General features: G+C 27.5%; 1 protein-coding gene across 10 annotated transcripts in view; it reads right to left on the bottom strand.

Moving 5' to 3' along the window:
- Positions 1-589: 589 nt before the first annotated feature.
- The window catches only part of LOC103573241 (protein muscleblind), a 264,440-nt gene continuing 237,844 nt past the window's right edge, over positions 590-27,185 (bottom strand). For 3 of the 10 annotated variants that reach the window (XM_053741219.1, XM_014442053.2, XM_008552236.2), the window contains 3 exons: positions 21,603-21,764; positions 18,829-18,870; positions 11,977-18,372 (listed from right to left, as the gene is read on the bottom strand). In XM_053741219.1, the coding sequence (XP_053597194.1) occupies positions 17,011-18,372; positions 18,829-18,870; positions 21,603-21,764 (1,566 nt within the window). In that variant the 3' untranslated portion in view covers positions 11,977-17,010. Of the gene's footprint in view, positions 2,644-3,538; positions 3,624-11,976; positions 18,373-18,828; positions 18,871-21,602; positions 21,765-27,185 lie in introns of those variants that run through there. The other 7 variants (XM_014442054.2, XM_008552237.2, XM_014442055.2 and 4 more) reach the window with 5 other exon arrangements.

The following is a 27,185-nucleotide window of genomic DNA, read 5'->3' as shown; positions in this document are numbered from 1 at the left end:
ATTATTTTTTTATTATTTCTTCATTTAAATATAGTCATTTTATTTAGTTCTATTAATAACAATAGCTATTTACTTTAATTTGTTTAATTAAATAATTATGTAAATTTAATTTTAATCAACAAGTCTTAATTAATATTACTGATTGATAAATTTATCGAGTAGAAAAAAAAATGGTGCAGTTGAGAGAAACGCGAAAGACCTCGACCCATAGCAATGACTAGTTTAAACATTTTTAGTTTCACATTGTATTTAATTTGTCAATTAATTAATTAATTAATTAACTGACTTGATTCACGTGCTAGGAAGACATTCCAGCATTTATTGGACGGTTGAAAACTTTTATAAATAATTATTTTATAAATAATAAATTAATTTTTTAAAAATCATTACTAATTAAATTTTTTTATTTTTAATTTATCCATTAAAATTCGATGTCACGAGTTATCTTAAAAAAATCATTACGATCTCAAAAATTAATGTCATAATTATTTATTAATAAATTTAATAATTAATTAAAAAATATTTTAATGTTAAAAAAAAAATAATTAAACAAATTTATTATTCGTTTATGTATCAATATTATCATCATTATGTATCAATCAGTCATATCAATAAATAATACTATTTAAATTGATCATAACTATTTTAATTTATTAATAATATATATTTATAAATATTTATACGTAGTAATTATTATTATATGATCGTTAGTTAATCACATTACTCTCAACGTTCCTGATCTTGCTCGCAGTTTTTTTTTTATATATATATATATATAATAATTCATACTACATATATTGTAAATAATAATCATGCACAATACAATAAAAACAATTTTTTAATCGAAAATCAATTTAACGAGTATAAAAAATTGTCATTATTTTTTTTTTTAATTTTATTTTGTTGTTAATTACCTTAACATTTAATATCTTATTGACTTATCTTATATATGATTATTTATTATTCATTATTTCGTGATGGCTCGAAGGCCCTAGCTAGTCTAATACAATACAATACAATACAATTTATTACTACTTGCACTTATGTACACGCAATGTACTAACATTCGTTTGTTAGTACCGTGTAATTTCATACATGTTATTTGTGTATAAATAATATAATATATTTATATTTATATATTTATTTATATTTATGTGTATGTATATATTTATATATTTTTATATTTATATTTATTTATAATATCCGTTCTTGGAGGAAAAAAATTTGTAATGTTTGTTGAAAAAATTTGTGATTGAGGATTTATTTCGCTGAATGTTTTTTTTTTTTCCCCTTATGGGATAAACTAAAAATCCCGGAAGCATTTTTATTTTAAATATAAAAAAATACCTCGAATAATTTAAGTGAATAAAATTTTAAAAATTCATTTTCGTTTGTTCAATATAATGAAATTTATTATTCATAAAACGAAATGCGACAAAATATATATTTTATAAGTTTTAATAAAGTAAATTTATAACATAAAATATTTAACAGAAATTTTCTCACTTAATTTGGTTTAAATTAATTTTTTTTTTTTTTCAACAGCAGATTATTTGTAACATAACAATATCAATTAAAACAATAATAATTTATAAACATTTAATTATACGAGGAGATTCATTACAACAAGAAAAAAAAATTATAAATACTTTTTGTTTCTTAAATCTAGTGGCCGGGCTCAGTTTAGATCTGAAAATTGCACAGTCAGTTAAAACTAATCGAACCCATTGAAATAATTACAAATTTTATTTTAAATAATTATATAAAAAATAAATATACAATTACTTATTTATAATTATAACTTAAAATAATTAAAATAAAAGAATTACAATAAAAATAATCTCAGTTGAACGAATTATGCATTAATTATGGTCATCTATCGATGATTGATTTAAAAAAAAAAGTCAAATTATTACAATTAAAACTAATAATATCATATTTAATTTCAATGGCTTCGTATAATCGAACTGCACGTGTGTAACTTAAAATACTTGTAACAAAATAATAAAAATAAAATTGTCATGAAATATTTCATCTCCATTAAAACTTAATTGTCTATAGATAACAGCACCAGAATTATTACACAATCTTGCAATACAAATATTCGTTTAATATTTATTTATTTAAAAATTTTTTTAACGGATTTAGGTGTTCAAAAAGGTGGTGTGTATCTTAGGCCATCATCCTGGTACTATGGAGTACAATATTATGTAGAAGATGGATTTTGATGTATGCACGCTTGTGTTGCTTAAGGAAAATCTCTTCTCCTTTCTACGTTCCTTATACAACAGCATCACCATTATGATCATCATCTGTTGTCTAGTAGCTGCTATTCTAGTCCCTTACTTAAATCATTCCTCGCGCCGACGTGTACCGACTTATGTACCATGTAGTATGTATTATGTTGTGTTATACTGTAGTGTCTAGTAGTAATATGAAGAAGTTGGAGTAGAAGTAGAAGTAGTAGTAGTAGGAGTAGTAGTAGTAGTGTAGACTAGGAGCTTGAGGAAGCGCTGATAGCCATCAAGGGTGCCGGTGGTAATGCCACCGGTATGTGGTAATATTTACACTGGGGCCGCATACAGGCACCTTTTACCGCGTCTCTGCACACGGTCACGCGGTTATCCACCACCTCCACATTTCCTGAAACCAACAAACATCAGATAACTGTTGATTAGATATATATAACAAGTAATATTGTACTCGTAGATAATTTTTGAGTAGAAATTACCCATAAAGCTTGGTACTGTAAGGACTTCTAACCAGTAACTAAATTTTTACTATCTTGTTAGTGAAAATTGCACTTCATTTACATACTGTCAAGTAGTATATTTTACAATTTGCAAGGGAAAAATTTAAATATTTACGACATGTTTTTTGGGTATTTTTTACTAAAAATTTATCTGCGAGTGTATATTAAGACAGCTATTGAACTGTAAAAAATTTTTGGTGTGATAATGGTCCTCGAGGACTTTACAAGGTGAATTGACGGTGAATCATCAAGAGGTGTACTTTTAATACGGTGTAAGTGGTATTTTTCACACCGTTCGGTGTTATTAGCTCAAAACTCATACATTGTTCGATCAAAACATTTGTAGTTAAAAATTACTCGATAACTGTTTTTATCATCAAAATGAACATATATATATATATATATATATATATGTATAAAACTTTGGCATTGATATTCACACGACCATTATAAAATATTCTATGGTTCGAAGTTGATAAATTAATGATTCTATTAACGTAAGTATTTAATATTTAGACAGTTGGCGGTGTGATTGTTCTAATTCACACGGCCAAAAATTTAATACTGCGTCGTGTAACTTTCACACCGGCGGTGTATAAAATTTTTACACGAAATCATTTACACCACACGGCTGATTCAAAATTTTTTACAGTATGTCTTTTAAATCATCCACATGTGGGTATATTTCATGAGTTTACTAAATATTAATATCTATATAATGTATAGTAAGATATAATAATATTTTAGTTAATATTATATGTATATGATAATGTAAGTAAAACTTACCGTCATGGAGATGAATGAATTTACAGGCGGGACGGTTGCACAGTTGTCGATTAAAATCTTGGCACACCGGGAGGGTGTCCAGTAACTGAAAGAAAATATTCCGGTTTCTATATACGTACTGTTCTGTCATAAATAATCTATAAGAGTGAGTTATAAAAAAAGGAAAAATAGTAAATGATAATAAAAATAAAAATAATAAGGATAGAGAAGTTATAAAAATAAAAATTAAGGAAATTTTTTAAATTACACCACTTATACACACACACACACACACACACACAATACACACACTGTTCACAATCTCATACTCTCACATACTCGATCCAGTTTAATAGAGCATGGAAAACATAATAAATTACATGCTCTATAAAATGGATTGAACGTAAATATTAAGAGGTACTTAATAACTAATATGATACACGAGTAGTCGAAGATATTTTGCGATTAATTTATAAAGATTATTTATTATTATTAATTTTTTTTTAGTTACATTAGTTGTGTTACTCGAAAAAAAAATTAGGTCGCAAGCTCATTTATACTTCGTCTGCTCGTGTATTCTTATATTTTTATTTTATTTATTATGTAAATTTGCAGTAGAACGTTATTATTATTTACTTTAATGTTTCTTATTTTTTTTTTTCTTAAACAGGGAAACCCTAGCGCTCGTATCGTGTTTCAAATAAATTTGCAAGCTAACCTTGCCTCTGTGTAATATAGAATTAAAAAATATTTAACTTTTCCATTAAAAAAAGGGCTGTTTAAATAAAATGAAAATTATTTAAATATGTAATGGCCCATAGCTGTTTACAATACATATTTTAAAAGTACATTCTCAATACATTTAGTGCAAGGGACGTGCCTATGAAGAAAAAGGATCCTAATTGATTCGCAAATTATTTAATATTTACAAAATATTCAAATTTATTTATTTTTTTTTTTTATTTAAATTTAATTTTTCATTTTAATATTTTCAATAAAATAATCATATTTATTTGCGAATCAGATATTGTATCAAGTCCTCTTCTCAGCGGGCCATTATTGACTTCAATGACTAGACTTTTTAATAAAATATCACTATTGATAAATTTAATTGTTTTGACAAAAAATAACTATGTAAAAATAATCACTTCGCAAATTGTATTTTACGTCTTTGCCCTTTTTTTTTTTATTAGTAATCATTTTAATTAATTTATTTTGTAATTAAATATTGTATGATTGTTGTGTGACAATTGTGTGAACCGATAACTACATACTTTATAAATATCACTAAAAAAAAATTTATATAATATATGTATACTGAATTATAAAATAACAAAAAATAACGCACGAATACATGCACTCCGGTAGCGATAAATAATAATATAAAAAAACGTTATTTTAATTTATAAAGATGCGTTGAATTCAAAATTTAAAATGAATATATATATATTTTTATTTATATATATATCCATTAAGTAATTTTATATAATGTAAACAAACGCGATAACTATTGATACAATTTTTGAACAGAAATTAATGAATATTGTGAGCACAAATATACATACACGAATACGCGCATCTAACAATTGTAATAATAGTGATATATAAATAAATAAATTATAAAAAAAAAAAAATGTTATAATAGTAATAATTTAAAAACTGTTACAATGAATGATAATTCAGCGAGTAGATTATAAACATCCAATTAAATAGATGAAAAATCGTGTTAGCAAAAAACGTTAGATTAAAAGCATTATACAACCTACCAAATATTTAATTAATTAATAATTACTAAATTGCGAGTAATCAAGGACGTGTAGTTATATATTTATACATACATATATATTTATAAAGGAAGAAAAAAAAATTGTTTAATAAATATAGCTACGATAAATATATGTATGTAAATAATTATAACGCGCAGAAAAGTAAAATACTAGGCTCACCATTAAAGCGTGCAAATAAAATAATAAATAATTACGTATAAAAATTATTATTATTAATATTAATATAAGTATTCAAATGTAATAACTTTATAGTATAGACTATATATAAATGTAACTCGCAAATGTAAAAAAAATGAAGAAAAAAAGTTAATTATATATCGTGTTCACTATATATGTATATAATATATAAATATATATCCTCCGGCGTACGTAGAAGGAGGTTTTGGGTTTATAACAAATATAAATGTAAGTAAGTACTTAATATGATGCGTATAATAGAAATTCTGGCAAATTGCTTAAAGATATGTATATATTTATATATAATTTGCTACGAACACAGAGTCTTGTCATGCAAATATAAATGGCCCGGGAGAAGGGGGCTTTAGGTGCTTGGGTGATTAACGGTGCATTAACAATATATTACCGGTAAACAAATATATAAGCATCTTGTGATTATTATATGAATAATTAAATATTGTTAATGTATTAATGACAGTAGTAAATTTAACCAGAAATAAAAAATAAATTTATATACATTTATATATATATAAATATTTAAGACATTAAAATCAGTACGAATGTGAAAACAACAATAGCGAATAATAAAGTGTATTTATGTAAAATAAAATAAAAATATTTATTGTAAAAAAATAAAACAGATTACTTGTGGCCATTTCAAAGTGACGGATGGCGTTTTTAATATTTTTTTTTTTTATAAGTAAACGTTATGTTGGTTTTATTTAGCACACGTCACCCAAGCATTTTTAGTTATCGCCAAGCGCTAACTACTGCCAATTGGTTTGTGTACGTGAATTTTTATTTAAACACACACATTCACTCACTACTTTTTATGAATAATAGAGCTACAATATTTAAATTTAATAGAGAAAAAAAAAAATTTTTTATTGGGATATTTGGGTAGGTGATTTAAAAAAAAAAAAAAATATATATATATATATATACATATATATTTTTATATTTTTTTATAAAGGGCACCTTGACTATAGGATCTAATATTTCACGCAACAAACCAAAAGACAGCGATAAGTTAGCGGGAATTGGCGTGATACGAAAGATGAGGGAAATCGTAAGCTGTCAAATTAATACACATGTATATATATTTTATTTTGTTTATAAATATAAAATATGTATACATGGATATATTCTACTGCAAATAAGTTCAACACTATATTTCAACTGCGATCTCCGCAACCATAACAACAATACACAGCCAATTATAATAATCAACAAAGTAGGCCTTTAACACCTTTCAATTCCGAAAGCCATAGTATATTTCAATGTAATATATTTCAACATATTAGTTTGTGTGTCGTTAAATAGTATATTTTAACAGTAAAAAAAAAGTAGGAAATTCAATAATAAAGAAAAAATAATATGTAGAACACAGAGTTGACAATCGCGTGCGTGCAAATGCGACTCGTTTAGCATTCACTGCTTTCTCTTATGTCATAATTAAATTAAATAATTATCAATCACGTTTTACAATTTTAAAAGTTGTATTCATTAATATCAACAACATAATAAATAATAATAATAATAATATGCATAAAAAGCTGGTACTACGGAAGCAAAAGTGATGCACGGATGCAATTCAATAAATTTATTTATATTTTAACGTGCACCATTTATATATTTATAACAGTAAAGTCGCGTGAGAGTAACATTTGTTATCTTTCATTTCTTTTTAACGACAATTGTTTATTACAAAACCGAGAATGACACCGAGATCATGTAATATAGATTTCAAATAGGTATTTACGTGCTCGTTAAATAAAAAAAAATAAAATAGCACAGATCCAAGTTAAAAAAAATATTAAATTCAGTATAAATTATTTATGCAAAACTATGAATTACTTCGAATGCTAATATTTAATTACTATTGATTACATTAACTGCAAAATTAAATACAAACGTAACGTTAATTAAAATATATCCAATTAAAATATACCACCGAGAAAGGAAAACGTATAATAAAAGCTTGCTACAATTGAATATTCGATATCCTCAGGCTTTATAGAGAATTTCAATATAAAATTAAAATACAATAATAATAATAATAATAATAATAATAATAATTACTATTATTTTCTAATATGTAATAATATATAACGATCGCATTTATGATAATAGACAAACACCAGGTAATATGCAGTGGTTATTCGCAGTTATAGTTGCGGTGAGCAGTCGTGAGGGAGACGCCCCCAAAAGCTACGTGTTAGCTGAGGTTAATGAGGAACAAAGACAATTGATAATTATTTAAACAAATTTAAAAAGTATTTTAGTCTGTGATTTTAAAAGTAAAACAAATTTAAAATTAATTCAATTGCCCTTATCCTCTTTATCCTCAAAGGTTAGCAGCATTAACATATCAGGCCTGTATTATTTAAATAAAATCCGTAATTAAATGTAATAATCATAAATAATAAGATGTATAGTGACAAGTACTAATTAAGTTGTTTGAGGTAAATAATTTATAATTTGAGTTATTATGTAAATATTTATGGTAGATAATAAGAGGTAACTTTGTTACGGATTAAAGATAAATAATAAAGACTTGATGTAGGGTAAAAACTGGTTACAATAATGAGTCTACCTGTCCGCAGCTGTCTGTGTAGACGACACAGTGAGCGTTTTGAGGGACCACATGGGCCCCGACAGTGGCTAAGGCTGCTAAGGCGATCCACATGCAGCAAACGAGGCAGTGTTCGTACGATTTTTTTTTCAAATAGATTTTTAAATTATTATTTTTTTTTTTTTTGTTTTTTCAGTACCATCATATTAGCGAATTCAGTACAGAACGCACCAAATCAAAGGGAGGATCAAGTTGGATGTCCCCTCCAGGCCACCCAGGTACATGTCCGAATAATTCGAAACGTGGCAGCAATTACAACAGGCGTGTAGAAACAATACGAAAGTTTTACAATTTAATATTCAAGCGTTTAATTATATTTAATATTTTTAAATAAATAAAATAAAAAAATAAAGTAAACAAAAATTATAATAAATTAAATTAAAATGCGTACATCAATAATAATAATTGGCCAAAATTGTTTAGTTTTTTTTTAGGCCAGGTTTTTTTTTTAGTTACAATTGGTATTGAAGTTGTGATGAGGGATTTTAATTTTGTCATTAATTTGAATAGTTAACAGTCAACCATGTACCAGGGTGTTTAATTAATAATTATAATTAATATTATTAAATATTTTAATTTTCAATTAAAGTGAACGGGCATAGCGATAATGCAGCCGCAGTGCAAATTTACACCGTCAACAATTGAAATATCAAGTAATTATAAAATATAATTGTATGCAATTATTAAAGAATTTAAACAAAATAATGGTAAATAGTTAACCGATAATAAATGACAATTTGTGTGAAACAATAAATTAATTTGATTGAATTTAATTTTGTCAAACAAGCAATTTTCCCGAGGTAAATTGATTACCGAATTTTAAATGCCAATTTATAAAGTAAATTTTATTTTAATTAAAAATTTTTTATTTTATTATTGATTATTTATCAAATAAGTAAAAATATTAGTGATGACGCGTTTAAAATAATTGGTTGTAATTATTTTGAGTAGAAAAAACCAAGTGCAGACCATCAGTTGGCGATCCAGCGTGTCGTTGTGAGAGATGACGGGCCCAACACCAAAAATTTAATTTATTTTCGTTCATAGTCAATCAATCAGGCAGAAATACAAGAATAAATATTTATATTTATATATATAATAATAATAATAATAATAATAATAATAATAATAATAATAATTGTTATTATTTTTTATGTTTGGTTTATATAGCAATGCAAAAGTAATGATGTAAAATCAAGTCACGCAGATGTGTAATTGATCAATTTGCGGCAGTGAATGCAGCATTTGATGGAAATTGCGTGGTGCGAATTCATTTATAATTATTATAATAATTAATCACGACAACGGTAAATATAGATCCACAATCGCCATATGATAGAAGAGGATTAAGATTGAAAATTAATTATTAGTCATTATTATTATGAATATTGATTTTGTTGTTGTTGAATTTTTTTTTTTTTTGTTTAAAATAAATAAATAAAATAATTAATATAATGAGTTACCGATAGTTTACGGATTGGGTGATGTCAATGAGGAGCGGATATGTTTAAATCGGACAGGAGCATGTCAGGATAGGCGAGGGTTTGAGAGCATTCCAGTGTAATTTTAAAAAATATATTTTTTTAGGAAGTGTTGGTTCAGTTCAAAGACGTGCGGCGAATCCAGGCGAGGGCAAGCATGAAACAGAAAGTTCAAAGAGAGATCATGAACGGATTTGAGTTACATGCAGCACTAAAATAAATAAATAAATTAAAAATAATAAATATTACAACTTAATTAAATTAAAAATTGCATTAAGATGATTGATATTTAAATTTGATTGCTTGCACATCAGCTTTACAAATATATATAATGTATATATATTGAATAAAGTATGTTAACAAAATAAAATATGTTAGCTGTTATGCAAACATGTGCAAATTAAAAAATTAGAATATTAAACTTAAATTAACGGCATTAATAATTAATAACTTGCAAACGCAAAGATTAATATAACAATAATGATCGTAAGTATAATTATTATGAAGAAATAAAAGTAAATGTTATGTTGCGTGTGTTGAAATAATATAATTTGCAAAACGTTTATGTATTGCACATGCACTAATTTTTAAATAAAAGTAAAAATAATATAAATTTGATATATGCATTCTTGTATTTGTTAAGAAAATGGAGGAGAAAAATAAAATATTTAGGAGAAAAAAAAAGTATTTAAATAAAATAAAGACATGAAAACAGTAGCAATATATTCACGCTAAAAAGTAGCTATTTCACTCGGTACTCGCTCACTTGGATATTTTGAAAGTAGCATAGAGCGATCTACAAGGATTCCGGATGGAATCACAACTTCTGTTTGTCCAGTCAGCGTCCGATGTATCTTTTAAAGCCTGGATGCGGCAAAGCTGCAACAACTTACTTGCTATGCAGAGCTTTTTACTTTTTTAGTGTGTCCAAGAAAAGAAATAGTGTGCATATATATATGATATATCTTTCAAGTGATTGCTAATAAACTGCGACAAAACACACATACACATATATCTATTTTATTGTACTTTTTTTTTTATAGGGTAGAAGTACCGTTTTTGGCCACTGTAAAGCTAGTTTTGGACACTTGTATAATTCAAATAAAATAATTTGTTAAAGACGCAATGGTATAATTAATTTTTTAAATGCGTACAAAGATACTTTTATCACAGTGTAACTGTGATAAAGATTTTTTTACACTTTCTCATTAATTAAAATAAAGTATTAAATGTCCAAAAATGGTACCTCTCCTCTATTAGAAATATAAAAATATTTTTTCTTTTTCCAATGATAATTGTTTTGACGTCATTGAATAAATTTACTTGGCTATTTTCTTTACTTTTCACTTTTAATTCTTTTTTTTTCATTTATATGTATGTGTAATATAAATATTCAACTAGTGCAAATAATGATGCGTCATATTTATATATATGAGACGGCTGAAGCATTAATATAGGTTTTACAAATATAAATGATGCACGTGGCGTAAATCGTGCATTTTATATTTTCTACAGCAGAATAATAATTTTATAAGCCAGTTAAGAAGGAAAAGGAAATTTTTATCTGTACCACCGATATTACCATTAATAAATGTATTTTTTTTGTTAATATAATAGTATAATAATATATAATTACGCCGAATGCATACATCAATTAATAATAAAATCATATAATTATTTTTTTTTTAAGCTCTTGTATATTAATAATATACAGGGATTGTTATATATATATATATCGTTATTATTTTAAAAAATTGAAATAAAATAATCCATTGAACGTCTTTGATTTTCTTGTGTCTGATTTTCATCCCTCGTACCATGAAGTTTCGCATCTAAAGCGCTGAAAAGCCTTGGAAAGGAACCAGAGACAGGAGAATAGTGGTGCAAGGGGTACTTTAGCACACAATCACTAGCGAACTCAAAGGTTCTGATAAATTTAAACTTGAGCTTTTGTCGGTGGTACTCGTGATATATATAATACATTTATAAATATATGTTTATATATTTATAAATGTATATATTTAAAGCAACTAATATTAACTATAGAATTAAAAAGAGACTTTGTGCTTGAGTTTACAATAAACGATGTCCAAATTGATTTATTTTAATAAATATTCATACATTGATTGATTTTTTTTTTATCAACTTATATAAAAAAAGATCTTTTTCATTTGCCATTTAAATTTACAATTTGTACATCTCAAAGGGTACGGAACTTTTGATCATTAGATTGGACAATTTTTTTTTCACAGGGTATCAATTCAAGCAACAAAGTCTTATTATTATCTATTTTGTTTAAAAAAAAAAAAAGGATTTTTTTTTTTTTGAGGAAGCAGGAAGCGACAAGGTTATATAAAAGGCTATTAGCAAAAGACGCAGTATTGATTATACGAGTATAATAATAATAATAATAAAAATAAACATTACAGAAATATTTAGCTTGACGGGTAAATTTTTTTTTGCATTTTTTTTTTGTTTTTGTTGTCGTTGAATAGATAAAGATAATGAAATAAGAATAAGCATTAATAAAAACAAATAATTTCATGCATTTTCTCAAGCATTATTATTACAATTACTGGCTGAATCCTGACGAAACCCCACGAGTGTGCATGCGCAAAAAAACGCATTCGATTTTCTCGATTTTAAAATAATTATACATATTTAAATAAAATTTTTATTTTAAATACGTGTTGCATTTAGCCACGATAAATATTGTATGTTAAAATATTAAATATGACTCTCATACACGACTAATTATGTCATTAACATATTACACTTGATTAAAATACAGTCTGACATATATATATGTATATATGTATGTTATTAATATATACTCTATGCGCGAATTATTTAAACACGACGAACGCGTGAAACTTTGCATTTGCATTCCCGGGGTCATACGCAAATAGTGTATTCGATAAATAGGTACTATACATATATATTTATATGCGTGAATGTGTGTAGTAAGTGTTTATCCAATAATTTACATGAAGAATTAGAAACGGTACAGTATACAATAATAAGTAGTACCTGTATATGTAATAATTGTTATTATATCATAAAATGATATCTTATGTAATAATATTTGAATTTTTTTGTTAAATATTAATCAAAACTCCAGTATTTTCTATCTATATATATTTTTCTTCATTATTTTATGTATTTTAATAAAGTATGTTTATTTTTCGTTGCACGCAACTTATATGCAACAATAATATTGCGCAAGTATTTGTATATATATATATATTTTTTTTTTTTAATATGTATATAAATTTAATATATAATAATAATATTAGGCATATTTTATATAATAAGTAGTGTACTTTGTAATTATTAATTAATTTTTTTTTTTTTTTTTTATTTAAAATCTTTCTTTTTCCACTCATTCTAGATCTTATGGTGTTCCTATGACGGTGCGCAGTGGATTATAAGTGCAAAGGAAGGCACTTCCGCTGAATTTAACCGAATTAGCGCCCAAGACCTTAAAGCTAATTTATAAATTTATATTTTTAAATTTTAAAACTTGAATTAATTTCATTCTCAACGACATAAAAACTCTTGATTAGCAATAACACACATTAAAACAATAATAATAATAATAATATTAATAAAAATAATAATATAAATAATAATAATAATAATAAAAAATAACATTACTATTAAAAAATTATCTAAGCCAAAATATCAATGGTAAATTTTTATTTTCCTTGACTAAAATAAAATAATTTTTTTTTCTTGTTAATTTATAAATTTTAAATTTTAAAATTGCATGAATTCATGACTAATTAAACTAGTAAAATTTTATCAGGCCTTGGGCTTCATCAATTCGTACCAGCCAACAGCTCGTTGATCTTATAATTTTATTTAATTATTATTATTAATATTTTTTTTTTTTTTAAACTAATTATATATTTTAGTATTCACTAATTTATATATTAATTTAAATATCCAAATGAATCCTACATTACCGATTTGCAAGCTAATTGTAATAATAATCATATTTATTTTTTAAAAATTTTACTTTATTACTAAATCTTTTGAATTTTTAAGTACGATAGTGAATAAATTTATTTATCGTTTTATATTGGCTTTGGCGCAGCAATAGGCCTTTTTTTTATCCATCGAAAAATTTTTTTCACTACACATACATTTTATCGTCATATAGTTTTTAAAACCTTTTTTTTTCTTCTTTTTGTTACTTCATTTTAATTAATTTATAATTATTAATAATTTTTTAATTAGTAATTTTGTGTGCTTAGGGCAATAATAATAATATATATTTATACAAACTATACTATCACAATGGACGGCCCTAGTGAATATATATTCCTTGTTAAGAATAAAAATGGTTCCCTTGTTTATTTTTAAAATTAATTAATTAATTATTAAATATCGTTTAATTTGTTAAATCTTTTTTATCTGAATATTTATAAAAAATCTTCGATCTGACTAATTGTTACAACAGACTAAATAAAAAAAATAAATCTATGCGGTTTTAAATATTAACCGCTCTTCAAACTGGAAGACATCCGGCGTTATTTTTAGGCTTTTATTTATTTCGCGGCGCGTGAGTAAATAACAAAGTCCGGTTAGAAATAGTGTACGTTGTTTTCTCCACATTAATTTTTTTTTTTTAAATAGTTATTACTATTTCATTCTATTACTTATTTTATATAGTTTTTCTCTATTTAATTCAATTATTTTGTGCAAGTGTGCGTAGACCGCCGTATTCTCAGGAGCCATTTTTAATCTTGTAAAGGATCAAAGAACTCAGAGAATCAAGAATGTGCGAGTTCATTTTTTTTTACTTCTTTCATAAAACTTTAATTTTTAATTTACCTTCTCTGTTATTATTATCATTATTCGAAGGAAATAATTAAATTGACTAAAAAAAAAAAAATTAATCAATTTTTTTAAATTTAAACTCTTGGAATAATTAATCTCTGAGGACTTTGATTTGTATTTAAAATTTTTTCCGACCGTCTTAGGACCTAATTTATCATTATACAATGCTAACTAATATATTTATTTTCTCCTACGTACAGTACGCCTTTAATATATCTCAATACATAGACTGGAAAATTCTATCCATGATTGAGATTATTATAATCTATCATAATTATTTTTTTTTACGGATTATTCTGTACCTGATTATATTAATTTTTAAGTATAATAATATATAAATGTACATTATTATATTATGATTTTCACTTATGCAAAGAATCGTATATCATATATATATATACAAGTATATAGAATTCTTTATATCACTCTCTTGTCAGTTATATATATTTGTATAGTATATATTTATATATCAATTCGAAAAGTATTCAAATCACTGGCAAGTATAGTTTTAAATATTAATATTATCATTCTTTTATATATATATATATATATATATATATATATATATATATATATTATTTTTTTTTTTAAATAGATATCTATGCATTCGAGCACAGATATGTACAAGCGTATTGAAAAAACGCGACATTTGTTGATTTTATATTATCCTGCATCTTTTTTTTTTAATTTGTTTTTTTTTTTTCAAGATCCATACGCCTGCTTTTTTAGTATAATATTTACTTGCACTCATTATTATACTTTAGTTTTATTCATATCACACTCGTTAACTTTCGTTCTAATATTCTTCTTTTATTTAGTTACCCTTGAAGAAATACATGTACTCACAAAAATACAATACATTAATTCACCATTTCCTTTTTATTTATTTATTTTTATTTCTTTCTTTCGTTCCTCTACGATTTTTTTTAATGCATTCTTATTTACTTTTTTTTTAAACGTTAATATTATCGTTACGACGGTTCATATACAATGCTTGTTTATTTAAAAGACGATTAAATTCATTAAACGTTTTTTTCTTTTTATCTTTGCAGCAGGCGGTAACTCTGGCATTTTTTAAATTTACTTTTTATTTATAAATTTATAATAAATTCATCACTTTGTAAACTTTATTTATCTTTATTTAAAATCCATTTAATGCGTACTATTTATTTTGTACCGCAATGATGACGACTTTATTACGGAACTCTCCCAAATTTTTTTTATCGAATATTGTGTGTTTATAAATAAAATTAAACCTAAATATGTATTAAAATGTCAACGAATATAATTATTTAAATATTATAACTTATTTAAATATAATAATAATAATAATAATAGTTATCATATAATAAAAACAAATAGAATTTTTAAAAATAAATTTTGACAGCAAGTTGACACTTGTGTCTTTGGACAAGTTGCATACATTTAAAACATGATTATATATTATATGAAATATAAAAAATCTAACGAGTGTGAATTTAGCAGACATCAGACATTTAAATTTATAAATAAATAGGGTAAATAATTAAAAAAATAATATTTATAAAAAATGCACTCATTAATTTAAAAATTTTTTTAATGCACATTTTTTAAAATTTTATTTTATTAATTATTTACTCAATTTATTAATCATTATAAATTTGTCTAACGTCTGATACATTCACTCTCATAAAATCTAATGAGAACGTAATTAATAAGAAAAAAAAAATATATCGAAAATTTATGTTAACATAAAACAGTTATTTTTTATTAATTATAATTAATGATCGATGCATTTTTGTCCCGTAAAATATTGACAATGATCATTTAAACCAATAATAATAATAACTTCAATAACATTAATAGTATTAATTTTAATTATCAAAGTGATAAAAATGTTTAAAAATAATTTTGATAGTTTAATAAAACACTAATTTTTTTTTTTTTAAATAGTAAATGTAACAAACAACCATATTGAAAAAAAAAGTAAAATAAAATAAAGATAATAATTAAAAGATAAATATGTAACTTAATGAAAACATTTTAAAAGAAATATAAATATATATTTAAAAAGTGACAGGCAGTCTTTAAAAATATAAAATGAATATAATTTAGTTAATAAATGAATTAACAACAAGAAAAATAATTATTTTAAATATATAGTAGTCTTATATATGTGTGTATGATGCATATTAATCAGTGGCGTAAATAAGATTATATATATTATTATAATCCGTGGCATCGAATAATCAATAAGGCACTGTTCACTGACAATGTCTGACTAGAAAATGAAACTATTTTAATTTTGAAACATTTTTTAATCGGTCAGTTAAATCGATTATCAGTCGCTTGCAATCATTATCATTAAATCTCCATTTAATTGAAATAAGCAAACAAACAAACAAACAAATAGATAGATAGATAAGTTATAATTATAATAAAAAGTTTAAAGAAAAAACTTACTAGAGATCTATTTGAATGAACAGAATGCTCAGCGATTTAATAATAACATTAATAAAATTAATAATAATAATAGTTATGTATTATTATTTAAGTCTGTATGCAATAAAAGTATTTGAATTTATTTATTTATGTAGTTTTCATTTTCTTATAAGGCTGCATAATAACGCCAGAGCTGACGGGTATGGCGACTTGTGGCTGTGCTGCAATGGTAGCCGGGTTACCAGCTTGCAATTGAGGGACACCAGATAAACCGGGATTAACGGCGTGCATGCCATGGACGGCCATGCCTGGTAAAAGGGCGTAAGGGTTTTGTAGGTAGGGATTGGTGTGCTGCTGGAGTCCTGCGGCAGCACTTGGTACACCAGACAATGAGGCTTGCATGTAAGGCGTAGGTAAAATTGGATGCTGTCTCATAAGTGAGTAAGGATTTATACTAGCAGCAGTCGGTCTGGGATAGTGTAGCAAACTGGCTGGAAGATTTGAGGCAAGAGTTGCGGTACCCGGTATACCATGATGAGCTAGCCCATGTGGAAGCATTTGCCGTGACGCAGCGGCAGCAGCAGCGGCATTGTTAGCAGCAGCAGCGTGTACTGCAGCAGCAGCAGCGGCTCCAGATTGACTCATCGACAATGCCTGTTTGTTCAATGCAACACCGGTGTAATTCAATGCATTAAGAGGATTAATACCGTACTGCTGTGTCGCCTGTGAAAATTTAATTGCTTTAGCGTAGTTTTTTTGTGCGACTTCTTTAGCCAGAGTGGCTGGATCCATAGCTGCGAAGCTTGTGGGATTCATACCAAGTGAATTAAGAACATTAAGGTGAGCCATGTTGGCCATTGTGTAATTAGCCATTGAATTAGCTTGATGTTGCTGATGTTGCATATTTGCGATTGACGCTTGAATAGAATTTATGTTGGCCATAGACACCATATTTGCCATTGACGTTAGATTAGTCATGCTGGGCATTGATGAGAGTCCAGTTAATGAGGTCATTGGGTGGTTTATTGTTGCTGCTGTTGATGCGGAATGCACTGCTGCCAGTTGGCTCACTTGCGGTGTGCTTGTGTGATTCAATTCGGGAGAGTTCCGTGTATTATTTTCGTTATCATGATTTGAGGATGATATTTGTTTACTATTGCCATCGTTGCTGCCTACGCCACCTCCTCCTCCACCTCCACCGCCGCCAACACCTACGCTTGGCGGGGGTGGAGGAGGATTGTTGGGATCTACGAGGACACCGTTTGTTTCGGCGTTACTCGAGGATGACGCTTGTTGGGAGGACGGTATTGAGTTTTGCGTACTCGCGATTGACTGATTAGAGGGTGGTTGGGGAAGGGGTGGTGTTCCAGCGTACTCACATGACACAGGCACGAAGGGCTGCGGCAACTGCATTAATTGTTGATAGGTCGTCGCGCCAGTTGCTTGATACACTGGCATCCCGGATTTGTCACCCGCGGGACGCTTGTACGGTACCATTCCCGGAAAGGCCTGAAATCAGTGGTAAATGTCTGTTGATTAACTTGTTTTTCCTTTCTTATACCTTTTAAATATTATATTTTTTTATTTATTTATAATCTCGGCTTGTTTATACTTGTGTTAAAACACATAGGCGTGATTCCCCGCAGGATCACTGCGCTCGCTATTTATATTTGCTCATATACAAACCATTATACTGCTTCTTTTTTTCATTTGTTGATGTTAGTTTTTAAATTAAAAAAAAAAAAAAACAATCCACGTGTTGAAATAAAATAAGGCATTAAATTTAAAAGTCGAGTAAAAAATAAAAAAAATAATTTTTTCGCATAAAAATGAATGTCACCGGTTGCATCGACAAGAAAAAAAATAATAATTTGACTTTATTTTGATCATTATAAATATATGATGGTCGTAGCGCGGATTATACAGTCAATAATCAATGTTGTGTATTTTTGAATCTTCACTTACAAAATTCTCGTAGTAGAATGATCCAAAGGACTTTGATTCCATCTGCAACAAAGACAGGATAGGTTTCAACTATTTTCGAGGACGTAGCAAACACGATTAATCTTCGTGCTTAAATACTTTTTTTTTTGTTTTGTTTGTATGTTATTTTTTGTTCTTTGGAACCGGGAAAGGAGCAGTGGGTGCTAGTGCATACAAGTTGTGCCGATGACGCAGCTTGCGAAGACGTTCCCAAGAAATGAAGTTAACGTTGTTGTTGGATTAACTGTAAAATTTACATTGAATCTAGCACTTGATACATGAGATTACGTAACAAATAGTCGTCTTAGCTTTGTTCCTAGATAAGCCTAGTAAATTTATAATTAATTACTATTTTTGTTCAATAGTTTTTTTTAAAATTGATCACGCCGTTCATTTTTAAAAAATGAAAAACGAGTGTGCGAAGCTGATATTTCTTTGAGCTATTTAAATATTTACTTTTTTTACTGACCAATTACGTTCAACCAAATTATTTTTAAAAAAAGCGCGAAACTGTGTACGATAAAAGCTGTGACAATGTTAAATAAATAATTAAAATGAAATAATAATTAAACTAAAATAAAGCGAGAGTTTGCGAATTATCAAACAAAATAATAATTAAGAGAAGAAATAAATAACTCAACAAATATAATTAATGATAATAATGTTGTATGTATAATTATAATAGTAATAATAATAAATGAAATAAAATAAAATAATAAAAGCAGCAAAATTTTTTATTACAAAACGCATAAATGCAAACGACGTGTGCAGCGAAATAAAATGTCTATCGGAATGTAATTCAATCGGAAGCTGCGGACAAGGTGCGAAAAGCTTTAAAGCCGATTATATATACGAATCTTGATCTCTATATTTTTATTTAAATTTCTTTTCATAATTTTCCACTATAATATTTATTATAAATTGAATTGCATCAATAACTTATAAAATTATTTGATTTGAATAAACTCACGTGATTTAAAATATATTGAATTTAAAATAAAAATAACAGTATGATGTATTCGGTACTCAAAATTATTTAAATTTAGCTCGTGTATATAAAGCATAATCTATTATAAAGTATAAAGAAAGTGCTTGTATTCTGCCGGCAAAGTTGACGCGGTTGGATGACAAAATAATTTATTATATATTGCGGACAAAATCACCGTGTAGTCCGTTACTTTATATATTAAGTAATGATATATATATATATATATATTTTAAGACATCAATGTCTTGATAGTCGTCGACAGGATGACGTCGGTTGCACCGTCACCTTGGGCTCGAAAAAGCACAACATGCATCACCGGCGCAAGCTTGAAATTATTCACAAAACCTCATTCACGCTATTACGCTAAATTTATATATATATACTCATACAAAGAAGTATATTATGTAGATGTATAAGTAGCGTGAATTAAAGTTTAAACACACATGTTACACTTTCTATTTCACTGTTGATAAATTTAATACTACGAAAGTTTAAAATATAATAATTCATCGTTTATATGAAACAGTTGTAAATGAAAATGTAACGTATGCTAAGGAAGAAGTTTAACATTTGTAGCTGTAGGGTTTGCAAATAATTTTTTTTTAAATATTTTGACAGTCTTTTCAATTGTACTTTTTAATTATTTAATGGTGCACAAGTAATTTTGTTTTGTAAGGGTTAAAAGTATATTTTATATGAGTAGGTATTGTAAAAATTAATTTTCTTATAATATATAATAGTGTTAATAGGGTTATAGATATAAATACACAGAAAAAAAAATTCTCGACTGAAAGTAAATATTCTTGATTAAAGAAAATATTTTTGAAAACTTTAATTTTCTCGGATAAAGCGAAAATTTTCTCTGGTCAAAATAATTCTCTTGGCTCAAGAAAATCTTTACTTGATTCCTGAAAACGTTTGTCTTCAAAAATATTTTCTTGACTCAATATAACTTTTTTTTCTGTGTATAAATTGTAAAAAAGATGTGTAACAATAGAAAAGACTGAATTTTTTGCGGTCTATAAATACAATACGAGGCGTAAAAGCTCTGAAGACATGATAATGCTAAAGTAAAAAATAATGTAAGCGCAAATAGATAATAATAAAAAAACCGCGAAAGAAAGATTTTTTTAAACTAAAAATAAATGTACAAATAGCAAGTTCTTTTAAAAATGCATTTAAATTTTAAGAAATGAAAGTGTAATTTTTTTTTTAATTTTAATAAATCGTGCAATTTAGTCGCGAGTTAAGTCTGCGATTTAAAAAATAATAAATAATTATAATTGTATTTGTTAGAGACAATAAAGAAGCTAGAGCTCTAAGCGCGCTCGGCAGTGTATTTACAATCGCTTTGACTATATTTGAAACTTAAAAATAGGCTAGAATAGGTAACGAGCAATTACTGGGTATAAAAATAATTTTTGTGTAGAAAAGTATAAAATAAATATTTGAATCAGTGGTTCAAAACCAGTGCAACAGAAAATTTGTAAAGTAAAAGACCTAGTACTCAATCACTCCATGGATTTGTGTATCTATATTCACTAAATTTGATTAAATATAGATATTCAAATATATGAGTGACCGGGTACTAGTTCCCTGATCGGATACTGAGTATCTTACCTTAGTTGTGGATAAAAAAAAAAATGTGATCAAAGAAAACTTTCAGTTAAGTGTTAAAGTAGAAGTAAGTGATATAAAAAGTGTGTAATTGCTCGTTGTCTATTCAATAAAAGAAAGGAAAGTGTACATCATGCAAAAGCCGTGGTACCATTAGCAGATCATCATTGGTGTCGCGCATCCGCTTCTTTCCGAGCTCAATGCTCGCCATACTCGCGTTCTGAAGTCCTCCGGGTACAGCCGATGACGGCACTCCTGACACTCCACCAGCCATAGCGCCCATTCCCGGCACGCTTGACGATAAAGATCCGGCCTGGATATTGCCGATTGTTTTTTTTTCCCATTATCCATTTGATTCCAGTTGTCATACATTTATTTATTTTTTTTTATTTATGTAATTATTTATTTATTTTTTTTTTTTAATAATCCACAATGAAATGAATTTATTTTTAGTGCAGCCGTTGCGTGGTTTATATTTTATTCGCATGTGGCGGGCGGTGATCGGTCAGTCGTGCGTTTGAGATAGTTTTCGTCGGCAGTTTTGTTTTTCGCAGGCGTTAATTTTGGCAGGTAGCGAAGCGCACGAAGATTTTGTATCAGCAAGCATGAAGCATCGTCAGCAAGAGGGCAAGATAAAAATCAAAAAAAGAAAAAAGAATAAGTTAAGGCTTTGAGGCAGAACATAGTTGTCGTAAACTTTTTTTTTTTACTCGTAAATTAAAAAAAAATTTTTTGCTTAATGTCAAATTTAGTTTTTTACTTATCTAAGACACAATTAAAATAATTATTGCATATTTAATAATACAACAACAACATAAAATAATCAAGTGATATAAATTAGCAAACTATAATAAATTAAAAGCATATCCCGCTCGACGATCATCGATCCTCGTGGCATTCTGCGAGATATTTATACAGATATCTATAAATCACTGGCTATTTATGTCTGAAAATAAACGTAAAAAAAAAAAGAAAAAAAAGTAAAGAAATAACAACAAAATGCCACTCGTTATCGAGACTCGCGTGACCAAAATTGCATTAACTGTAAATAGCTATTACGCATAATAAACTAATTATTATATATAATTATCAATTAATTATCTAGACATAATCTATACACATAAATAAATTAATTAATTAATACGGTAATAAGTTAAAAATTGTTTAGCGTTGATACAGACTCCGTCCATTATTGATACTGCGAGACCTGCAATTAATTCCACCATATTCTGGCATAAATTAATTTTAATAAGTTAGCATATATATATATATATATATATATATATATATATATATATATATATATTTATACATATTATGTATAATAACGATGCCGCTATTAAATATCTCTCAAGTGCGGGTCCATTGTACGGTTCGCATTGCCCAAGTTTTGTGAATTACACGAAAATTACTAAATACAGAGAAAATAAAATTGGTCAGTGTAAATTTAAATTACGTATGAAGCGCAGTGTGACAAGCTTAAAGTTATAGTAAGTATTTTTCTTTTTTTTTACAGCTCAGCATCTATATCCAGTGGATATTTTTCTGAAATAAAGTAAACGAGAGGTATGTAGTTAGAAAACAAAGTACAAAAGTTTTATTGACTCAAGTGAATATTTGTTTAGTAATTATTATTTAAAATTATTTATTTTTTCATGTCTATTGCGTCTTCTTGTCATTGCTCGTGTTTATATAGTGTATGGCTAAGAGAAGTGTGTCGTGCCAGTTATCAAGGTGGAACAAAAGAGTGAATGATGTGCTTGTGCTTATGCATTTGTAATTGTCGTTAGTGTCGTTAATATTAAATAACAATACAGTTATAAGTATTTATATGTATGTATGTATGTATGTATATAAGAGTGTATGTATGGATGTAAGTATGTGTGCATTAGTATGAGTATGTGATGGATGTACTTAAGGATTACCGTATTTTACACATGACAAACATCCAATTAAATGGTGCTACAACACCCAAGAGTGCACTGTCATAATAAATCAACAATTAACTTTTATTTTAACATGTTTTTTTTTTTTTACAATATTGTATTAATTGTTATTCTTATTATTATTATTTAATAGTAGAGTAATGATAATGTTTTTGTTGTTAATATGCACCCTTTGGTTGTTGAAAACCATCTGTAGAGAATGAGACTTCCCTGCCAACAAGCTGGACTGCCAGAATCCGTGCGCGATTTCCTCTGACGTGTTCCGATGAGGATGTGGGCTTGGTCATCAGTGCCGACGTTGCTGAAAATTTTTTTGCTCTTCCGGTAGTCGAGTTCGAGTTGAGTGTCAAGAATGGGAAAAAATAGTTGAGATAATAGCAGCAAGAGTTTTAAGTAACAAGAGAGACAGAGAGAAAGAAAGAGAAAAGATAAAATAATGGTTAAAAAACAAAAAAAAAAAAAATGAAGATTCAGAGTGATAATAAAAGAGAAAATGTATAAAAAATATAGTAAATTAAGTAATCTTTAAATCTCGGAGGAAATAAATTTAAAGGCCGATGTTTTATTGTTTAGCGGGCTCTCATTCGAACCAAGTATCGAACCAATTCTTCGTTTACTGACAGACCAATGAATTCCAACGAAGCGCGTTCTAATGCAAGTTTATTTTAGAGCCTTGAGATATTTTTTCATGCGATACTTTTTTATTTACGCAGACAGATAAACAGAAAAGAATAATAGAAATGAATAAATAAATAAAGAACAGAGAAAGAGAGAGAGAGAGAGAGAGAGAAAGGAGAGATTAAAGTTAATTTGACAGTACGTATTTTTGTACCGACGACAATGCAGGATGCATGAGGTACACAGTAAACCTCGACTTTTATTCAATAAAGTTTTCAGTGAGCTTTTCCACCACATGTCACTGTACAATGATGTCTTCAGGTCCGTTGTGGCTGTTGTTGCCGATGTTGATGTTGTTGAAAGAGAGCCGACAGTAAAGTCGAATAGAATTCACGAGAACAAATTCTCGGACCTCCAGTTACGACCGTATATTTTTTAATTTTTTTTTTTATTATTATTATTATTTTGTTTATTATTTTTCTATACTTTTTTTTTTGTTTTCATATGAATTTTTCCCATTTTTGCTTGACTCCGAGATTATTTCAAATACGAGTGTAGAGGCGCTTTTGTGTTGGAGCAGCAAACAGCAGCAGGGTTGATAGCCGGGGTTCGTGCAGCACAGCTTGTCAGCAAGGTTGTGTTTTTATTTGTATCATTCATGATAGGTATTTAACTACTACGTTTTATATACAATTTTATATCCATTCGTCGTTTCCACTTGACTCCAAGAAATAAATTTTAAAAATACCAAACTGACGTTTGTGTGAAAAACATTTGTAAATAAATTAATAATGTTTATAAAATTATTACCGAAATTTTATATTATATTTAAAAAAAAAAAAAGATTTCGTGGAAGTGAGTGAAAACGAAGCGACCGGATTAAACAATAAGGTAAACGCATTATTTATAATCTATGTAATCAATCAGGTGAAATTGGTGTATTGCAACTAGATATATATTTATATATATATATATATTTTTTTTTTGCACCTGGATAGCTGCGATAGGCTGCTAGAAAGAGAGAAATAGAAACAGTGGTGTTGGTGATGATAAAAAAAAAAAAACGATATATAGGTATTTTGAACTACTCACTACGTAACTACTTTTATGGCTTACGTCAAACAGGATAGATTTACAAACACAAAAGCAAACGATCGAGAAGTGAGAATCATCAATTGTTATTTATTTTTATCGAATTATGCACTTAATATTTTAAACATATTTATTGTTTTTTGATGTGGTGATAAAAAAATCACAGGTTAATAAAATTCTCACGTCTGGATCGAGTTTATATCATGAGCACGACCACTGCGTGGCATTTATTCAAGTCTTGTTATAAATTTTAAATAAAAAATTTTTAAATATTTATATATTTTTTTTTTATTTTTTTTCTTGATGGCTTGAAAGACTTTTATATCAGAGCATACTGATTCTGTAGACTGATGAAATGTGACGCAGTGGTCGAAGCTTCTTTAATGCAAAACCCAGCAAACCAGGAGAGGATAAAAGTGGAGAAAAAAAATAAATAAAATGTAAAAGAAAAAAAAAATATTTTATAAAGAGAAAAAATGTAACTTTAGGTACAATGAAAGGAAAACCAATATTCGAGGCATTTACTTTTTGAATATATATTTTTTTTTTATATTTTTCTAGTTATTAAAAAAATTATAGCAAAAAAAAAAAAATAAATATTAACAATATACGATACCGAATATGAATATTGAACAAAGGGATAAAATAAACGTACGAAGAAACATAAGAGCGCGCTTTGTATTCAAAATTAGTTTATAAATAAATATCTGAACTGAACATTATCGATAAAAAAAGTAAATTTACAATAAAAACTGAATAAAACGTTTTTGGACGGAATGTTAACGTAAAAAGGACAATTATTTAAATAAGGATTTATATTTATATATATAATAATAATAATAAAGAATAAGGATTGTAAAATAAAAATAATAGAGAAAGATAGAAGAGAAGAGAGAGAATGCATTACCGCAATGCTAGCCCGAGATTGTGCGGCCTTAATGTGGGCTTGAAGGTGCAGAGGGGGATGGAAATAGCGGCAGGGGTCCCGATTGCATCGGCCCTTGACAGCGTCCATGCAGACCGTCACAGAACCGTCCTCGTTCGCCTGCACCGTCTCGAGGGGGTGCGCAAACCGGCACTCCGTCTCGCCGCGTTTGCACGCCCCACGTTGAAACTCGCGACATACCTACAGCAAGAGCGAACAACACGCATGGCATAGCACTCTATCTATGTGGGTTCACTGTAGTGAAAGATAATAAAAGGGGGTGAGTAAATTGGGGGGGGGGGCAGGTCAGGTCAGTGGCTTGGCTAGAGGTTAGGGGAATGCAAGGGGGTTTCATTTAATATGAGGCTTGTCAACTGGGGATACAATAGATGGGGAAGGGTATGGATATAAATATATATGTATGTATAGATATGGGTATATAGATTGATAATCAAGGGATGACATGTAATCTAGAGGTATTTCAGGATGATAGAGTGTACAAGTTATATAAATTTATTTATATAAATATTTTTTTTTTCTTTCTGTTTCAATAGGAATCATCAAAATTTGAATTAAATAATGAGGTCTTACTAAAATGAGGATAAATAATAATTATGATAATAATACAGGTTTAATTATTACATCGTTAATCTACTCAGGCAAAGGTTCTCGTAATTGTGAATATTGCTTTAACATAATTATTTAATTACATTTAAATTTAAATGAACATTACTTTACACGTATGCAGATAGATGTATATGTATATGTATATGGATGTATTTTTGTAGGTATATGTGTTGATAAGTGATAAATGTATAAGTGTATGGTTGTATGAGTGTGTAGGCTACACTGATTCATTGAATTGTGATGCAACGTCATGAGAGAATTGATACATCAGTGATATTGATTTCATGGAAAGTCAAACGATATTCACATAGAACGAGAACGTGATTGCTGAAGGGACTAACGCTAGTATAGGCAGAGTGTGTTCAGCAGCAGCAATGGCTCATACCAAATGGGTCCACTGTCGAGCTCTGAGGGATATACACTACGCTGCTGTTCGGTCGTTTTGTGTTGTAACAATATTACAGGGTGATGTACACTAGGGGATTGTCGTAGTACTAGACTTAAGGGTAGAGCAGGATATATAGGG

This window comes from Microplitis demolitor, chromosome 8, assembly GCF_026212275.2.
Source record: "Microplitis demolitor isolate Queensland-Clemson2020A chromosome 8, iyMicDemo2.1a, whole genome shotgun sequence".
Taxonomy (NCBI): domain Eukaryota; kingdom Metazoa; phylum Arthropoda; class Insecta; order Hymenoptera; family Braconidae; genus Microplitis; species Microplitis demolitor.
Note: the sequence above shows the minus strand (reverse complement) of the source record. Positions and strands in the feature narration are given on the sequence as shown.